General features: G+C 42.9%; 1 protein-coding gene across 1 annotated transcript in view; it reads right to left on the reverse strand.

Moving 5' to 3' along the window:
• Positions 1 to 21309, reverse strand: part of LOC133153652 (multiple epidermal growth factor-like domains protein 9) — an 80792-nt gene that overhangs the window by 52830 nt on the left and 6653 nt on the right. Inside the window, exon 2 of the mRNA XM_061277601.1 lies at positions 18006 to 18210. Coding sequence (XP_061133585.1) covers positions 18006 to 18210 — 205 coding nt within the window. The remainder of the gene's footprint in view (positions 1 to 18005; positions 18211 to 21309) is intronic.

Consider the following 21309-nt stretch of genomic DNA (forward strand, 5'->3'; position numbering starts at 1 on the left):
CATAGGTAAGTAGTACCAATGCGTTAGATCGAACTTTGGTCAGTTCTGATCATTTTATAGGCACTCGTTTGAGAGACGCGATTGTTTACACTTTACTGAGGCTCATGGGAGATTGCGAGCTGAGGCTCTTAGGAAATTGCGGATGGCTAATGCTATAACGATAGCTGCTATACGCGCGAGGCTATTTCATGTCAAAATAGGCTGCTCTGTTAATGTTTCGAGTAATTCTACGGATCGATATGGAAGGGAAACATAGGTAAGTAGTACCAATGCGTTAGATCGAACTTTAGTCAGTTCTGATCATTTTATAGGAGCTCGTTTGAGAGACGCGATTGTTTGTTTACACTTTGCTGACGCTCATGGGAGATTGCGAGCTGAGGGTCATTGGTTTTTGCGGATGGCTAATGCTATAACGATAGCTGCTATACGAGCGAGGCTATTTCATGTCAAAATAGGCTGCTCTGTTAATGTTTCGAGTAATTCTACGGATCGATATTGAAGGGAAACATAGGTAAGTAGTACCAATGCATTAGATCAAACTTTAGTCAGTTCTGATCATTTTATAGGAGCTCGTTTGAGAGACGCGATTGTTTACACTTTGCTGAGGCTCATGGGAGATTGCGAGCTGAGGCTCATAGGAAATCGCGGATGGCTAATGCTATAACGATAGCTGCTATACGCGCGAGGCTATTTCATGTCAAAATAGGCCGCGCTGTTAATGTTTCGAGTAAATCTACGGATCGATATGGAAGGGAAACATAGGTAAGTAGTACCAATGCGTTAGATTGAACTTTAGTCAGTTCCAATCATTTTATAGGAGATTGTTTGAGAAACGCGATTGTTTACAGAGGGCTCGTTGGTTATTGGCTAGTGGGTGCATACCGCAACCCTAGTCAACCTCAGTTTGTTGCAGTAAAGCTTCTATTTTATGCGCCTTATAGGCCGGTGCGCCTTATATATGGACAAAGTTTTAAAATGGGCCGTTCATTGAAGGTGCGCCTTATACCCCGGTGCGCCTTATAGGGCGGAAAATACGGTAAATCCTTCGATCAAATTCCTCGTTTTTTGTCAACAACGCAGCCATGACCGAGCCCCATCCACCGTCCCCGGACAGCCACCCGGCTGAACGCCGTCCCTCAACTTCCATCCACAGAGGTGAAAGACAGCTCGGTAGAGTAGGACCGGGCGTGCGTAAAAGCATTGTCCGAGCCCCATCCACCGTCCCTGGACAGCCACCCGGCCGAGCGCCGGCCCCCGACTTCAATCCACGGAAGTGAAAGAGAGCTCCGTCGAGTCAATCTTTGTCCTTTATGTAAACAACCGCCGCGTTGCTGAGGCTAGGTCAGGCGCATTAACTAAAATTGTTAATACATTTTGGCTACAATACTTATTATAATTTATTTATTGCATCATCCTTATAATGTCTTACGTCATTGCAGTCCGAAACAAAGTACCGTAATTTTCCATAGTTTGGGTGGTGGGGGCGACTTATACTGAGGAGGGACTTATACGTGAATTTTTTCACAAATTTTCAAAATTCCCCCCCCCAAAAAAAGTTAAACTGCAATAAACGAACCGCGATGTAGCAAGGCATTACTGTAATTTGAATTTCAAGTGACGTCAGTGGCGCGGCGCAGCGGTTGTTTACATAAAGGACAAAGATTCGATCACCGGATGATGAAGGGCCCCATGTACTACCGGCATCATGAGCGGCTTTCTTTGTAAGTGACACGAAGGACAAAGAGTTTGAAGGATTTAATGATTTGGAGTGACACAGACAATGGCAAGAACAGCAATGAAAGAAAGGAGTTATAATTATTTTATCATTGTTTTCAATGTACCATATTTTTTTTTAGAAATTATTTCACATTTATGGCGCACCGGATTGAAAGGCGCATAAAATAGAAGCTATACTGCAACAAACTGAGGTTGACTAGGGTTGCGGTATGCATCCACTCGCCAATAACCAATGAGCCCTCTGTAAACAATCGCATTTCTCAAAATATCTCCTATACAATGATCGTAACTGACTAAAGTTCGATCTAACACCTTGGTACTGCTTACTTATGTTTCCCTTCCATATAAATCCATAAATTTACTCGAAACATTAACGGAGTAACGATTTTGAAATGAAATAGCCTCGTGCGTATGGCAGCTATCATTATAGCATTAGCCACCCGCAAACTCCCATGAGCCTCAGCTCGCAGACTCCCATGAGCCTCAGCAAAGTGTTGTGGCAGCCCCATGTAAACAATCTCGTTTCTCAAACTATCTCCTATAAAATGATTGGAACTGACTAAAGTTCGATCTAACACATTGGTACTGCTTACTAGGGGTGTAAATCGCGGGTTTTGTCACGATACGATATAATATCGATACAAAGAACTATGATACGATATTTGCCGATATCTTAAAGCCTGCTGCGATTCATTCACGATATATCGCGATATAGTGCTCTACGATCGATATTTTTTTTAATAAAAAATATAGAACAATATCCTGATTTATAACAATTCATACGCAAAATCAACAAGGTACTGCAGACTCTTTATTTAGGAAATTACAGGAGTATTGCAGTATACAAAGTGCTTATTTTAACACTGAACTTTGATGTCGTGTTTTTTCTTTAAATGTGCGGCGAGATTTGTGCTCCCTGAATATTTGATCACCGCATGGCAGGATTTACAAACTGCACGTGTCTTGTCGGTTGAGCCATCTTTTCTTTGGAATCCAAAGTGCTTCCAAACGAATGATTTGAAGCCTAAAGGGGAGCAAATTTCCTCGTCTTTTTAGACACTAGCCATAGCACCAGCCCAGGAGCCGCGTACTAGTTGTCGACTCCCCTTTCACGTGCCTGCTCTGCTCACAACACAACGCCGCGCACTGCTCCCTGCTCCCGGAAAGAGGAAGCAAGCAACAATGAACTGGATTTCAAAATAAAGTTGCGTCTAATGTCCGAGGTCAAACACGGCGATATAAATCGATGTTTACCTTTAGCATCGATAACAATAAATCGTAGAGCATTATATCGATTAATCGATGTGTATCGATGTATCGTTACACCCCTACTTCCAAACGAATGACTTGAAGCCTAAAGGGGAGCAAATTTCCTCGTCTTTTTGGACACTAGCCATAGCACCAGCCCAGGAGCCGCGTACTAGTTGTCGACTCCCCTTTCACGTGCCTGCTCTGCTCACAACACAACGCCGCCGCGCACTGCTCCCGGAAAGAGGAAGCAAGCAACAATGAACTGGATTTCAAAATAAAGTCGCGTCTAATGTCCGAGGTCAAACACGGCGATATAAATCGATGTTTACGTTTAGCATCGATGCCAATAAATCGTAGCGCATTATATCGATTAATTGATGTGTATCGATGAATCGTTACACCCCTACTCCCCAGTCATGAACCTCACCGCACGTCACTGATGTGAACTATATATCAAATGACTATAACATTAATAACAATTTTATCGAACCATCCGTGTCACTCCAAATCATTAAATCCATTTAAATCTTCGTCCCCTGTGTCACAAACATCGCTGCTGATTCCGTCCGGAAGTACATGCGGCGCTGAGGTCAGACGCATTGTCAGTTGCGGTAGCAATTATTCCACAGGCCTAGTGCGCCCTCATGCGGTTTAAAGTGAAACTAACATGTGAAGTGATCAACTATACCAGGGGTCCCCAAACTTTTTCCTGTGAGGGCCACATAACCTTTCCCTTCTCTGATGGCGGGCCGGTGGCAGTTTGTAACAGAAAAAGTGTGACGATCGTAGGGGAGCTTAAAAAATTGATTGTTTTCCAGAAAGCCACACATAACCAAATAACGGTTATTTAATAACCCTTTCCAGGTTCTTTACAGAAAAAAAGTCAGGAAACAAATAACACTATTAATGAAATAAATAATAACTAAACCCTCTCTGAGTTCTTCACAGAAAAAACAGGAAATAAATAACTAAATAACTCTCTCTGGGTTCTTCATAGAAAAAAAACCATGGAACATTAACTTTCTGTTGTGCCATGCACAATCTTAACAGATAAAAGTTCAGCTCAGTTGTCAGAGCAGAACCTCTCTGACACATATGAGCAGTCTCTTAAAGTTCTTGTGTTCTTTCCTTATAATCCTTTTGTAGGTTCCAGTAGGCTTGTAGACACCGCTGTCTTTTTTGTTAGTTTGATAGTGCGTCATAGTCTGGAGTAAAATTTGTTGTGGCAATTCTTACGCGAGATCCGAGGTGTTGGTCCGTTTACCTCGATCTGTGACGGGTAGATGTTGACGTTCATGTGGCTGAACGTCACGTCGCGTACGTCGAGCCAAATTGGCTCTTTTAAACGCTCGGCACTGTGTTCACCCTGCTTTACTTGGGCGACATTTTAACGGAAGGATTCCAGGGGAAGGTTTGTGGGTGGCCTTAGGGCAAAACTGCATCTGAAAGCTCAGCGCGCAAATTACAAGAATGCTGTCGTCACAGCCCACGCTCTAAATTCGGGACTGATACAAATAGAGCGCGAGTGCGCCATGTCCGTACACGCACTTGTGAGTGTGCACCGAGCTTTCTGACACGGCTTCCGGTAGTAAATGCGCAGGCGAGCGCTTCCCCATCTACTGGGGAAACGCAGTCATTGCAGGCAAAATGAGCAAAAAAAAAAAAGTTTAATAATACAATTTATTCAGGGTTGGCGGGCCGGATTAAACGGTCCCGCGGGCCGTGTCCGGCCCGCGGGCCGTAGTTTGGTGACCCCTGAACTATACTATAGTAATGTGTTAATGATCAAGTAATAACATGTTAATAATTTCACATACAAGTCGCTCCTGATTATAAGTCGCACCCAAACTATATAAAAAAAACCCGACTATAATACGGTCGTATTTAAATGATTTGTCGACTATAAGAAATTATTAGCAATTGATTTGCTAACCCATTACCTGTTCCTCAATCCTTGCACATACAGTATAAAGACACTGACTGCGAGGCTCTAACTATGCAGTTTACTGCAGCTCGTTCACAAAATTCAGGTGTTTGGAATTAGCCTGCTGTTCCTTGTTCCCATCCTTTTAAGACAGAAAATTGTTAAATGGAGCGTTTTAATTGTAAAATTTGTTTCCAAAAATAACCTGATCTAAAACATCTACGACTACAGATGTAATCCCTTTTATCTGCAGCGCATTCGAAAAGTATTCACAGCACTTCATTCTTTCCACTGGGCAAAAAGACGCATAGATGCACCGACTGCAGTGATGAATACACTTGCTGACAAAACACAGGAGCAAAAACATCTCCACCCACAATCAATATTTCATTCCAGACTCCCAGTCTGTATGCAGTATCGTCCAAAAATGCCTCCCAGACAATACTCACAGGAGGTGACCCAAATAAAGTACGGATGCAATTGTTATGACAGACAGAAGTGGTTTGGATGCATTACCACAGAGTGGCTAACGGTGTATGAGTCCATTTTCCGTCACATGAATTGTGTACGAGCAAGCAGACCGAATGCCACATTAGGGCTTGACAAGAGGAAATCTCATTAGGTTAAGACCTGTAAGTACACTGAACAAGTATCCAATTACAGATGTCACCTGGATTTGAAAAGCTTGTAATCCAATCGAGGAAGAATTTACGTTGATGACAGTCAACTGGTTTCGCAAAAATTGTGTGACTAATCAATGAAATAATTGAAATACCCATAAGCGTGGTGGCCATCAAGAATTACGGAAAATATTTTCTGACCGCACATTAGTTCACTCCAGGCACTACCCCCCCCCCCCCCACACACACACACACACACGCCCACCCACGTTGAGGATGAAACTTCTATGCGCAGCAGACACGGTAAACACTGCCCCCATCTACAAATAATCACGACCAAAACGTTGGTCCCAGTATTTCCGTTATATGATTAGATATTTACCCAAGTTCAGTTTTGCAGGGCCAAAGGCATGTCATCTTTTTGGGTTGCAAAATACCACCAGTGTGAAACACATGACAACAAAACTCTTAAGAAGGATTTTTTTTTCTAAATTTGTGGTATCTACAAATGACACCGTAATGATTGAATTAGGACCTGAGGCAAGAAACTGCTGTTTGCTGTAACAAAATTTTATACATTACAGCACCTAGCCAACTTGCTTTGCCTAAAACATGTTTACACCAAAGCATTGCAACATAATGTCACAGCTACCCCCCCCCCCTAAGCTGTCAGCAGTCACATATTAAGAGGATAAATTCGTCTCTATGGGCCCAGATGTTCCGTTGTACAATTTCAGACAAAATAGTGTTAGTCTTCATTTAGTAAAGGGAAAGTCCAGCCAAAAATGTTCTTCACAATAATATGTTGTATGTGACCCCACTAGTCTAAACACAGCATTCTGAATAATATCGCATTTGTGGAACATGAGATAAGCAACAAAATTCACCCATTTTTATCCTTTTCAGAGGGGTGCCATTTTGCCACTTGCTGTCAATCGAAAGTGACATCACAGTTGCCAAGTGTCAGGACACAACCAATCATGGCTCAGCCGCAGAAAACTGCTGATTGCTTGTGTGAGTTTTAAATTGAATAAGCGATCTAAAATGACACACTCCAGTAAAACAACAAAGTGTAAGCACTAGTAAAAGCACACTGAAGTGGGTGTAGTATTGATCCAGTAATATAATTAATATACCGTTTTTCTCCATGTATAATGCGACCCCATGTATAATACGCACCCTAAAAATGGCATGTTGATGCTGGAAAAAAGCCTGTACCCATGTATAATACGCACCCAAATTTTGACTCCTACTTAAGTCCGTAGACGTAAAATTATTTCAGAAAAAAGATCATCTTTCGGAACAACCGGATGTTATTCTGCTGGTCAGAATCACTGCGCATGCGCTAGCAAACTCAATAGCGAAGAAATGTTTCGGATTTGTGTAGGGTACATTGTGACAGTAAACGAGCAGGTGATCGAGCAAGCGTCTGATACGAGAGCATTGTGTTCGTATGGAGCCTGTTTGAAGTGAACAGCAGAGAAGAAAGCGCCGTATCATATCCGGATTAAAAAAATAATTAAAAAAATATATATATGTTTTTTTTGTACCCATGTATAATGCGCACCCCAGATTTTAGGACAATAAATTAGTTAAATTTTGCGCATTATACATGGAAAAAAACTGTAGTAATATAATATAATTGACCTTGATTTTCCACAGAATGCCACAAAAGAATGGTGAGAAGTATGATTTTGAAGAATTTTGCATCCACTTCTAATTGTGATGCCCGTGAAGTTACCGTGCATTTTTTGCTGATAATACCACACTGAATAAAATGTCTTAGACTGTCTGAGCCTGGCCCCTGCTAACCCCAATAGCCTAGCGAGGACCCCTCTTAGAGCTAATCAGTTTGAGTACAGATTAGCCAGCTTTCCAAACCCCTAGCCTGCTGTTTCTTTCGACATTTCTCTCATTAAGTAATGTGAGGCTTCTTAGGCTGCTCACCGCTCAATGCAATATGGTGGCAGTGAAAACTAGACTTAGAGAACTGACCTTATGCACAGAGGTATTCCTCAATCCTAAAAATCACAGATTGTTCAAATAAACTGCCACTGGTTACAAACTTTAATCACTGTTACGGTTCATGACTGATTACCGGTACATTTTTAAGGGAAACCATGAATATCCATTTCCAAGACTGCCAGTCTATTTATTAAAGCTAGCAGTTTTGCCAGGTTTGACGCTGTTTGTTATTTAAACAAGCATCAAGTGAGGTACAGTGATCTCTCGTCACTTTGCTTTCCAATTGAATTTTTGCTTATTATTAACCTACAGTGCCCCCCCCCCCAAACAAAATTCTCTTTCCTCTCTTTCATTTGAATGGCCGTCAGTTATAGACAATTTTTTGTCATTTGCAGGCCTGCCCAGTACCTATCTCCCGTGAGTAGCTGGGTTCCACTGTATAATTATAATTTGTCATATAGCTGAAGCTTGATAAGTGGACTTTGGGTTCCGGAATTTGGGAATCGGGTTAACTCCAAAAGCACGTTATATAGAAAGTAGGGGTGTAAATCGCGGGTTTTGTCACGATACGATATCATATCGACACTAAGAACCGCGATACGATATTTGCCGATTTCTTAAAGCCTGCTGCGATTCATTCACGATAAATCACGATATAGTGCTCCACGATCGATATATATATTTTTTTAAATAAAAAATATAAAACAATATCCTGATTTATAACAATTCATACGCAAAATCAACAAGGTACTGCAAACTCTTTATTTAGGAAATTACAAGAGTATTGTAGTATACAAAGTGCTTACTTTAACACTGAACTTTGATGTCGTGTTTTTTTTTAAATGTGCGGCGAGATTTGTGCTTCCTGAATATTTGATCACCGCATGGCAGGATTTACAAACTGCACGTTGTCCGTTGAGCCATCTTTTCTTTGGAATCCAAAGTGCTTCCAAAGAATGACTTGAAGCCTAAAGGGGAGCCAATTTCCTCGTCTTTTTGGACACTAGCCATAGCACCAGCCCAGGAGCCGCGTACTAGTTGTCGCCTCCCCTTTCACGTGCCTGCTCTGTTCACAACACAACACGCTCCCGGAAAGAGGAAGCAAGCAACAATGAACTGGATTTCAAAATAAAGTCGCGTCTAATGTCCGAGGCCAAACACGGCGATATAAATCGATGTTTACGTTTAGCATCGATGCCAATAAATCGGAGAGCATTATATCGATTAATCGATTGTGTATCGATTAGGGGTGTAACGATACATCGATACACATCGATTAATCGATATAATGCTCTACGATTTATTGGCATCGATGCTAAAGGTAAACATCGATTTATATCGCCGTGTTTGACCTCGGACATTAGACGCGACTTTATTTTGAAATCCAGTTCATTGTTGCTTGCTTCCTCTTTCCGGGAGCAGGGAGCAGTGCGCGGCGTTGCTGCACGTGAAAGGGGAGTCGACAACTAGCACGCGGCTCCTGGGCCGGTGCTATGGCTAGTGTCCAAAAAGACGAGGAAATTTGCTCCCCTTTAGGCTTCAAGTCATTCGTTTGGAAGCACTTTGGATTCCAAAGAAAAGATGGCTCAACGGACAAGACACGTGCAGTTTGTAAATCCTGCCATGCGGTGATCAAATATTCAGGGAGCACAAATCTCGCCGCACATTTAAAGAAAAAACACGACATCAAAGTTCAGTGTTAAAGTAAGCAATTTGTATACTACAATACTCTTGTAATTTCCTAAATAAAGAGTTTGCAGTACCTTGTTGATTTTGCGTATGAATTGTTGTAAATCAGGATATTGTTCTATATTTTTTATTAAAAAAAAAAAAAAAAAAATCGATCGTAGAGCACTATATCGCGATATATCGTGAATGAATCGCAGCAGGCTTTAAGATATCGGCAAATATCGTATCGTAGTTCTTTATATCGATATTATATCGTATCGTGACAAAACCCGCGATTTACACCCCTAGTATCGATGTATCGTTACACCCCTAATTTTCTTTTCTTTCTTTTCCAGAAAGGCATGTTTTAGTCAGCCAAAGGGGTCCTTTGTCACATTAATATACGTCAAGCATGATGTCGGGCAGCCGAAGGAGTTCGTTTGCGAATGCATTTTGATGTTATGTGAATTGGATGGAAGAGAGATTAAAGCAGCCACTTATTCTACGACTATGTCCGTGCTCTTTGACTAGTGACTGTGTACATGAGGTGCTTCTACGAACTTCCCGCTTTCCGAATCAAAAACAATCCTAGCTTTCCGTAACACTGTAATAAAGCAGTCATAAAGGTCAAACAGACTTCTTATCAAATGCCTTTAAATTAGTCATGGAAATTAAATCACTAGAGCCAAGATTTCGCACTCGTCATTTAGCTTTGAACGGTCTCTATAGCCTATCGGCCATTGAAAATTCTACCATATTTTCCGCACCATAAGGCGCTTCGAGTTAAAAGGCACAGACTCAATTGCAGGGGCTATTCAGTATTTAATCCACACATGGGGCGCACCGCATTATAGGGCGCATGTATGCCATGACTTATGGTAAACAAAAAACGTCACAGGAGCAAGGCAGCGAGTTCGGTTGTACTCTTCTACTATTTAACCATGTACTCTACTGTACTCAACTCAGTTGTACTTTATTCTACTATTTAACCATGTACTCTACTGTACTCACTTCATTGCTAATCGATAGGGGTGTAAATCGCGGGTTTTGTCACGATACGATATAATATCGATACAAAGAACTACGATACGATATTTGTCTATCTTAAAGCCTGCTGCGATTCATTCACGATATATCGCGATATAGTGCTCTACGATCGATTTATTTTTTTTTTTTTAATAAAAAATATAGAACAATATCCTGATTTATAACAATTCATACGCAAAATCAACATTTGAATTTGATCCCTGAATATTTGATCACCGCATGGCAGGATTTACAAACTGCACGTGTCTTGTCCGTTGAGCCATATTTTCTTTGGAATCCAAAGTGCTTCCAAACGAATGACTTGAAGCCTAAAGGGGAGCAAATTTCTTCGTCTTTTTGGACACTAGCCATAGCACCAGCCCAGGAGCCGCGTACTAGTTGTCGACTCCCCTTTCACGTGCCTGCTCTGCTCACAACACAACGCCGCGCACTGCTCCCTGCTCCCGGAAAGAGGAAGCAAGCAACAATGAACTGGATTTCAAAATAAAGTCGCGTCTAATGTCCGAGGTCAAACACGGCGATATAAATCGATGTTTACGTTTAGCATCGATGCCAATAAATCATAGAGCATTATATCGATTAATCGATGTGTATCGATGTATCGTTACACCCCTACCAATCGATATTCATACGCAAATCCATCCAAGTCATCATCTTCTGTATCCGAATGAAACAGTTGGGCAAGTTCGCCACTAAACATGCCAAGTTCCCTCTCGTCATTGTCTCGTTGCTCTTCTGCAATGATCCTGGCTTTCCAGAAACATCTAATTGGGCCTCGTACGCATGTCTCTTTGTCTATGTCATTTTAGAGGATCCTGATGCTGTTTTCTTCGCACAAACGATAGTATTTATTCATCAGTGGTGCCGGAGGTACGTACTCTTTGTGTGACCTGAAGTCCTCTGATTAGTTTACCGCCTCGATCTACGTAAAATGTAACGTCGTCTGATTGGTTCATCGGGTCTACATATTATGTCTATATATTACGTTCCTGTGTGGCGGTAGCCACACAACAACATATACAGATTTTGTAATTCGGTCCACACAAAAGGCGCAATTTATTAAAAGGCGCAGCATTTGTTTTTGAGAAAAGTAAGTGCGCCTTATGGTGCGAAAAATACAGAAGTTTAAAATGTATTTACGCCGAAGAAATTGAAATGACCAAACTGCGTTAAACACAAAGTCGCGTAGAATCAAAACGTGTAAAATCAAGCTTCAGTTGTATCACATGACTAAGTCACCCTTGCAAGCATCTACCGTATTTTTCGGACTATAAATCACGTTTTTGTTTATAGTTTGGGTGGGGGGGGCGACTTATACTGAGAAGCGACTTATACATATGTGAAATTATTCACAAATCTGCAAAATTCAAAAATCCGCGATGTAGAGAAACCGTGATAAACGAACTGCAATGTAGCAAGGGATTACTGTAATTTGAACTGCAACTGACGTCAGCAGCGCGGCACACACGCGGCGGTTGTTTACATAAAGGACAAAGGATTCGATCACGGGATTTAATGACTTTGAGTGATAGAGATTGTTTGATAAAATTGCTGTTTATAATAATATGGGCCTGTGGAATAATTGACCGTTGACGGTGCTGTGGTGGAGAGAGTGAGCAGCGCCAGGTTCCTGGGGGTGCACATCAGTGAGGATCTCTCCTGGTCCACCAATACCACGTCACTGGCGAAGAAGGCCCAGCGCCGCCTGTACTTCCGGCGGAAACTCAGGCGAGCGAGCGCTCCTCCGGCCGTCATGACTACATTTTACCGCGGCACCATTGAGAGCGTCCTCTCCAGCTGTATTGCTGTTTGGGGTGGTAGCTGCACTGACTACAATATGAAGGCCCTGCAGCGCATAGTGAACGTGGCTGGTAAGATTATTGGCGCTTCACTCCCCTCCTTGAAAGACATTTACACCTCCCATCTCACCCGTAAGGCGACCACGATTGTGAGTGATGTGAGTCACCCTGCTCACTCTTTGTTTGATCTGCTGCCCTCTGGGATTAGGTACAGGAGCCTGCGCTCCCGCACCACCAGACTCACCAACAGCTTCATGCTCCAGGCTGTTAGGATCCTGAACTCTCTCCCCCTTTCTGCGTAGCGTCCTGTACTTTGCGCTATGCTTACTGTCTACTGTATGCACACTGTCTCAGTTTTGCTCCTCTTATTTATTGTGTTACCGTTTTTTTTCGTGTATAGTGCGCGAAATGTACCTAATTTATTGTCCTAAAATCTGGGGTGCGTATTATACATGGGTACAAAGAAAAAAAAAAATTAATTTTTTTTTTTTTTTTTTAAAGAAAGTCATGGTACAACAAAACCAACAACAGGACTGACCGACAAAGTCGTGGAACAAAAAGACAGGGTGACATTACCAAAGACAGGAACAGAATGACAGTAACACATGCAATGATCCAACGGTGAGCGAGGGGCAGACAGGACTTAGATACAAAACACGTTACATCGATTGAGGTGACACAGGAAGAGAGGGGCGACGCGAACAGAAACTATGGCAACCTAGACACATAGCAAAACTGGGGACGAGACATGACAAATCTCCCCCGAAATAAAACTCACCTTTCTTCTTGTTTGTTGTCAATCGCGCATCGCATTCAGCCATCCTGGCCAACACACTTAGTCAGTAAAATACATGATTGACGACACATCGTTTGATGCGATGGTGCAATCCTTGAGGGTGTGTTATTGTCAAATATTGTTTGTTTTTAATCTCCATCGCGGACCGGACGTCATACGGAGGCCGCCATTACAGATGCGCAGAACAGATGCGCAAGACACGTCAGCTATATTAAGAGCGAGAGTTGTTTTCTTCCTATTAGTTTCAATTCACAGTTTAATTAGCAGTTTCAATCAGCAAATAACAAAATGCGTATTACAGGTAAAATTTTATTTCACAACACTTTGCCTTGTTCCTTTGGTCTCTGCTGTTCATCCTAAAACACAAAGGCGCTCTTTAAGCAATGCGACAGTGAGCGCCCGGCGCGCTGCGGTTGCGCGACCGCACCAAATTAAGCTCCCTGCGCAGTGCGCACTGAGGTCCACTTAAATTTTAGAAAGTACATCAGGACTTTAAAAATATCTTCTAAATTTCAGCGACGGCTCTGTCACAATAATGATACCAGCGCGGTGCAGTTGGGCGGTCGGCGGCGTGCTACGGTTGAGAGTTCTCTCTCGCCCTCTCTCTCTCGCTCTCTCTCGCTCTCGCACACACGCGCACACACGCACACGCGCACACGCGCACACACGCAAACCGGATATCATACGGAGGCCGCCATTACAGATGCGCAGAACGGATGCGCAAGACACGTCAGCTATATAAAGAGTGAGAGTTCAGTTCTCTACCTAAATCCGTATTACAGGTAATATTTTATTTCACAACACTTTGCCTTGTTCCTTTCGTCTCTGCTGTTCACTTCAAACACGCTCCATGCGACCGCAATGCTCTCGTATCAGACGCTTGCTCGATCACCTGCTCGTTTGCTGTCCCGTGCGCGCACGGAGCGCGGTGGTGCGTTTACGGGCAGTCGGAGAAATCAACGCCAACAAAAAAAATTACATCCAGCCTAGTTAAGACCATACCAAAGACTATAAAAATGGGACCCATTGCCTCCCTGCGTGTGTGACGATCATTGGGACTTAAAAAAAAATAAAAAATAAATAAATAAAAAAAAATTTTTTAAAAATTCATAAAAATTGGGTGCGTATTATACATGGGTACAAGCTTTTTTCCAGCATCAGCATGCCATTTTTAGGGGTGCGTACTATACATGGGGGCGCACTATACACGGAAAAAAACGGTATTTGTTTATTATTTATTCATCACTCATATGATTTATTTATTATTTATTGTTTGTGCCTTGTTTTTATTTTGTGTCGTCTACTTGTATGTCTATCGTGTACTATGTCTCGTCACCGTGGGATAGAGGAAACGGAATTTCGGTTTCTTTGTGTGTCTTGACATATGAAAGGATTGACAATAAAGCAGACTTTGACTTTGACTTTGAATTTGAACTGCTCCGACTTCAGCGGCGCGGGGCACACGCGGCGTTGATTCCATAAAGGACGATCATTGGATTTAAAGATTTGCAGTGACACCGATGGTTTGATAATATTGTTGTTTATATAATGGGAATTTGATATATACTATGATATATATTGTTATATGGGCCTGTGGAATAATTTGAACTGCTCCGACGTCAGCGGCGCGGCGCACACCAGCGTTGATTTCGTAAAGGATGATCGATGGATTTAATCATTTGCAGTGACACAGATGGTTTGATAATATTGTTTGTATAATAGTTAATAGTTTTTGATATATAATTTATACATCGTTATATAGACTTGTGGAATAATTTGAACTGCAACTGACGACGAGTCCGGCGCCGCGGCGCATACGCGACATAAAGGACGATCGATGGATTTAATGATTTGGAGTGACACAGATGGTTTGATTAAGGTGTTATTTATGTTATAGTTATTTGGATAACTGTTAATGTTACGTCAGGCCCATTCTCAGCTCTTCGTTTGTGTTTATGTCACGTTAGCATACCATATCGTTTAGCCCAGGGGTGGGCAATTATTTTGACTCGCGGGCCGAACTGGGTTCTAAATTTGGACCGGAGGGCCGGACCAGGAGCAGATGGACGTAGGCGTTGTGTGAAGTCATATAAGCGACCTGTAAAGGTCATTGCATAAAAGATCTTGGCCTTTAGTAGGTAGTAAAGCATGGATATTCCAAACAAGTTTTTTGAAAATAAATGCATTTATTAACAGCATTAAAATAATAATAATTCACTAAAAAACTGCTATCAGTGATTCTCATAAAATACGACACTGTTATTATGAATAACAATCTCCATCACTTCAGTGCCTGCAGGTCAGATTAATGAAAGATGTTTATTTTATGAGATCACATCAAACGGCAAACATTCTGACCAAATATATCATCTTGAAGAATCGGTGAAAGCATACATCCAAATAAAGTAATCAAAACAGCAACACGGTGAGGGGTATCTGAAAATCAGAGCAGAGTTTTAACTCGCAAACACCTGGTAACAGAGGTGAGGAAACGGGAAACACCTCCTTAAAGTAAGCCTTAAGAACTTTACAGGTTAAGATTAGTCGCAAATAGGTGGTGCATCAATGTCCTTGAGCATCCTGCATTGTTTGAAAATGAGAATGGTCGCTAGTTTCAATCCCTGCTATGTGTACAAATCATATTCAAAATGCATTTTTTTACAATAAACTTGAGAGCCTCCCGTTCATTTTCAGTGGGAACAGTGTTGTTGGTCTCCCTTTTTTGCTAGTGCGTCATAGTCTGGAGTAAAATTTGTTGTGGCAATTCTTAGGCGAGATCCGAGGTGTTGGTCCGTTTACCTTGATCTGTGACGGGTTGATGTTGATGTGGCTGAACGTCACGTCGCGTACGTCGAGCCAAATTGGCCACTCTTTTTTAACATTCGGCACCCACTTCTTTTTTTCGGGCCACTCATTTTAATGGAAGGATTCCAGGGGAAGGTTTGTGGGTGGCTGTAGCGCAAAACTGCATCTGAAAGCTCAGCGCGCGAATTATAAGAATGCTGTCGTCAAAGCCCACGCTCTAAATTCGGGACTGATACGAATAGAGCGAGAGTGCGCCAAGTCCGTACTACTGAGTACGTACACGCACTTGTGAGTGTGCACCGAGCTTTCTGACACGGCTTCCGGTAGTAAATGCGCAGGCGAGCGCTTCGCCATCTACTGGGAAAACGCAGTCATTGCAGGCAAAATGACCAAAAAAAAAAAAAAGTTTAATACAATTTGTTCAGGGTTGGCGGGCCGGATTAAACGGTCCCGTGGGCCGGATGTGGCCCGCGGGCCGTAGTTTGCCCACCCCTGGTTTAGCCTGTTGTTGCTCGTTCATGTCTGTTCTTGGTGTTGGATTTTGTTGAATAGATTTCCCCCAAAATACGACTTATACTCCGGTGCGATTTATATATGTTTTTTTTTTTACTTTATTGTGCATTTTATGGCTGGTGCGACGTATATTCCGGAGCGATTTATAGTCCGAAAAACACGGTATGTATTTTACACGCGCACCAATTTTGTCCATTTTCAGAATGTTTGTCATAAACAGTTGACCAGATTACTACCTCAGTCACTGATCTGCACTTTATACTGTACACTGTTTACACTCACTTTGTTTTGCACTGCATTCTTCCCTGTTTAACAATACATTCACTATAACTCTCACAACTGTTGCACAATGCCATTTTTCCACTAGCCTATATTGCACATTTTACTTTTTAACCTTCTTTTAATCTTCTTTACCTTGTCTGGCACTTTAACGGACAGCGAAAGAATTTCTGTACAAAGAAAAGTGCTTTCCTTTTGTACATATGACAAACGCTTTGAATGTAGTTCTCATGTGGCTCTCACTTATAAAACACTAATTAAAAAAAAAAAAAGGGGTGTCCTCCATTATTTACATGGCCCATTACTAGGGTAGGCTATAAAAAGATTGCCAACAGCATGAAATTAATCTGTAGCACTGTGGCCAAGACCACAGAACAGATTAACAGGAGAGGTTTTGCTGAGAACAAACCTCGCCTTGGTTGACTGAAGAAGTTGAGTCCAAAGTGTCATATCCAGAGGATATCTCGAGAAAATATGAGTGCATATCACATTGCGAGAGAAGGTGATAACCATGGGGTCAATCTCTCAATGGGCCTCATTCATCAATAAAAACATAGAAATGTTTGTGTTCTATGCACAAATTAATCCTATACACAAAACTCACCCCTGGATCTATGGCACACACAAAGCAGTCCTGGAAAATATTGGCGGCCACAGAGAACAATTAAAACTTAAGGCTCAATTTTTACTTAGGTGTTTCCTCAGTTTTGTTGTCAGATCTTAAGACATTAACGACTTTGTGTTGACTTACTTTGGGTGGACAGCACATTTACATTGTTACACAAGTTACATACACTGAAACGTTTATTGTAGTGCAGTGTTGGTCATGAACTCGTTCATCGTATTTTGGACAAACGAAAACAGAATGTAGCGCATTTTTGCTTTGTGAACATTTTTGTGAACACGCTCATTCTGGGGCCAATGAATGGTTTTGAAGAGCAGTTCATTTTCGTGTGCCAGATTTTTTCTGCTTAAACTTCAAAATATAGTCCCGCTAAAGACACTGTAAACAAGGCTCAATTACGCAGGGGAAAAACGGCCACCCCAGCCACAAAAACTCACACGGCGCATGCGCCATCAAAATGCGACGTGTGCTAGGAGGAGCAAAGAATGCGCGATGACGCTTCATCGATGTAAACTCATGTCGCGCGAGGAGCAGCCCCACTCGCCATTTCTTATTAAACGGCAACAATAAGGTATTACCCTATAAGAGCATTCGAGAATGTTGAATGCATGACAAGTTGTAGTGCTCTCAGTGATATCCTAATAGAATAGATCCGCCCCTCTAATCTCCACATTCATAACCAAAACAAGCAAAAAGCGGAAGAAACCATTTTTCTTTTTGAGAGAGAACAAGAGCGAGATAGAATCTGTGCACTGGACTTAGGCTACGTTTACACTGCAGCTCAATTGCAATTTTTTTTACCTTTTTTTTCCATATGATCACTCATCCACACACATTTGACCTGGTCGACACCAAAAGCCTTCTTCTGGGCAGGGTTTTTGTAATGTAAATGAGTACATCAAAAAAATAAGACTTTTGTAATAAAAAGAAATGTAACGTGTATTGCATAAAGCATTAAAACAGATGAGTACAGTACCTGTCACACAGGTGGCTCACTGCACCAAATGAGTCACAGGTGCACGGGAGGCAGCCGCTAGTGCCATTGGTAAAGTACCCCTCGTCACAATCGTCACACTGTAGACCACTGTAGCCGTCCAGACATGAGCACTGACCAGTGCTTTGGTTACACTCATCTGGATACAAAATCCCCTCTCCTCCGGTGCTGCAATTACAGAATCCCTCTGGGGGAACAAACAAACAGCCATGGCAACGGGTGAGACAAATAGATGAAACTGTGTTTGCATGACTCCATAAAATTTACTCCCATTATTTGGTGATGGATAGTGGTGAAAATAAATACATTTATCGTATTGGCCCAAATATAAGACGGTGTCTTTTGCATTTAAGTAAGACTGAGAAAGTTGGGGTCATCTTACATTCGGGGTCTAGACATTATACATTTTTGGACAGTTACGTCACTGCGCCTTAAGTCTCACGTGAGTCCTGTACTTTTGCGCTATATTCTGACTGTCTGCTGTATGCACAATTTTTGCTCCTCTTATTCATTGTGTTATTTGTTTATTTATTATTTATTCATCACTCTTATTTATTCATTGTTTGTGCCTTCTTGTTTTAATTTTTTTGTGTGGTTTACTTGTATGTATATTGTGTACTATGTCTTGTCACCGTGGGATAGTGGGAACGTAATTTCGATTTCTTTGTGTCTTGGCATGTGAAAAAATTGACAATAAAGCAGACTTTGACTTTGAGTTACCTTAGCTTATCGCGGTTGTTGGAGCTTGTGCGCAGCGGTAAATTAAAAGTTGTCAATATCGACTGATCCTAGGAGCCATGTTGTCTGGGGCTTCATGCCCCTGGTAGGGTGACCCATGGCAAAAGGGTCCTAGGTGAGGGGCCAGACAAAGCACAGCTAAAAAAGCCCCTTATGATGAAAAAGATATATGGACTCAGATTTCCCTCGTCCGGACACGGGTCACCGGGGCCCCCCTCTGGAGCCAGGCCTGGAGGTGGGGCTCGAAGGCGAGCGTCTGGTGGCCAGGCCTTCGCCCATGGGGCCTGACCGGGCACAGCCCGGAAAGGAAAGGTGGGTCCCCCTTTCCATGGGCTCACCACCTGTGGGAGGGGCCAAAGGGGTCGGGTGCATTGTGAGCTGGGTGGCGGCCAAAGGCAGGGACCTTGGCGGTCCCATCCCCGGCTGCAGAAGCTGGCTCTTGGGACATGCAATGTCACCTCTCTGGTTGGAAAGGAGCCCGAGCTCGTGTGCGAGGCAGAAAAGTTCAGACTAGACCAGGGGTGGGCAAACTTTTTGACTCGCGGGCCGAACTGGGTTCTAAATTTGGACCGGAGGGCCGGACCAGGAGCAGATGGTATAGGCGTTGTGTGAAGTCATATAAGCGACCTGTAAAGGTCATTGCATAAAAGATCTTGGCCTTTAGTAGGTAGTAAAGCATGGATATTCCAAACAAGTTTTTTGAAAACAAATGCATTCATTAACAGCATTAAAAAAAAAAAAAAATCACTAAAAAACTGCTATCAGTGATTCTCATAAAATACGACACTGTTATTATGAATAACAATCTCCATCACTTCAGTGCCTGCAGGTCAGATTAATGAAAGATGTTTATCTTATGGGATCACATCAAACGGCAAACATTCTGACCAAATATATCATCTTGAAGAATCGGTGAAAGCATACATCCAAATAAAGTAATCAAAACAGCAACACGGTGAGGGGTATCTGAAAATCAGAGCAGAGTTTTAACTCGCAAACACCTGGTAACAGAGGTGAGGAAACGGGAAACACTTAAGAACTTTACAGGTTAAGATTAGTCGCAAATAGGTGGTGCATCAATGTCCTTGAGCATCCTGCATTGTTTGAAAATGAGAATGGTCGCTAGTTTCAATCCCTGCTATGTGTACAAATCATATTCAAAATGCATTTTTTACAATAAACTTGAGAGCCTCCCGTTCATTTTCAGTGGGAACAGTGTTGTTGGTGTCCCTTTTTTGCTAGTGCGTCATAGTCTGGAGTAAAATTTGTTGTGGCAATTCTTAGGCGAGATCCGAGGTGTTGGTCCGTTTACCTTGATCTGTGACGGGTTGATGTTGATGTGGCTGAACGTCACGTCGCGTACGTCGAGCCAAATCGGCCACTCTTTTTTAAACACTCGGCACTCACTTCTTTTTTTCGGGCCACTCATTTTAATGGAAGGATTCCAGGGGAAGGTTTGTGGGTGGCTTTAGCGCAAAACTGCATCTGAAAGCTCAGCGCGCGAATTATAAGAATGCTGTCGTCAAAGCCCACGCTCTAAATTCGGGACTGATACGAATAGAGCGAGAGTGCGCCAAGTCCGTACTACTGAGTACGTACACGCACTTGTGAGTGTGCACCGAGCTTTCTGACACGGCTTCCGGTAGTAAATGCGCAGGCGAGCGCTTCGCCATCTACTGGGAAAACGCAGTCATTGCAGGCAAAATGACCAAAAAAAAAAAAGTTTAATAATACAATTTGTTCAGGGTTGGCGGGCCGGATTAAACGGTCCCGTGGGCCGGATGTGGCCCGCGGGCCGTAGTTTGCCCACCCCTGGACTAGACATAGTCGGACTTGCCTCCACACACAGATTGGGTTCCGGCACAAGCCCTCTCGAGAGGGGCTGGACTCTCTTCCACTCTGGAGTTGCCCACGGTAAGAGGCGTCGAGCAGGGTATACTTATTGCCCCCCAGCTGGGCGCCTGCACATTGGCGTTCACCCCGGTGAACAAGAGGACAGCCTCCCTCCGCCTTCGGGTCGGGGGACGGGTCCTGACTGTTGTTTGTGTCTATGCACCAAACGGCAGCTCAGAGTACCCACCCTTCTTGGAGTCCCTGGAAGAAGTGCTGAAGAGCGCTCTTTCTGGGGACTCCATTGTTCTACTGCAGGGGCGGGCGACCAGTCAGAGACTAAGAGCCACATTTTTTTACTGTGTACCGCAAAGAGCCACATCCCCCCTGGGATGGGGAGAGGGAAGTCTGGGAGTCCCTCTTAAAGCTGCTGCCCCCGCGACCCGACCCTGGATAAGCGGAAGATGGGTGGATGGATGGGTGGGTGGGTGGTTGTGTGGATGGATGGATGGATGGATGGATGGATGGATGGATGGATGGATGGATGGATGGATGGATGGATGGATGGATGGATGGATGGATGGATGGATGGATGGATGGATGGATGGATGGATGGATGGATGGATGGATGGATGGATGGATGGATGGATGGTATCGACTGAGTGTGTTGCTGTGATCGTGTGCATCTTTGACACAAAGTGAATGTATACATTTCATT

Source organism: Syngnathus typhle, linkage group LG5 (genome assembly GCF_033458585.1).
Source record: "Syngnathus typhle isolate RoL2023-S1 ecotype Sweden linkage group LG5, RoL_Styp_1.0, whole genome shotgun sequence".
Classification (NCBI taxonomy): domain Eukaryota; kingdom Metazoa; phylum Chordata; class Actinopteri; order Syngnathiformes; family Syngnathidae; genus Syngnathus; species Syngnathus typhle.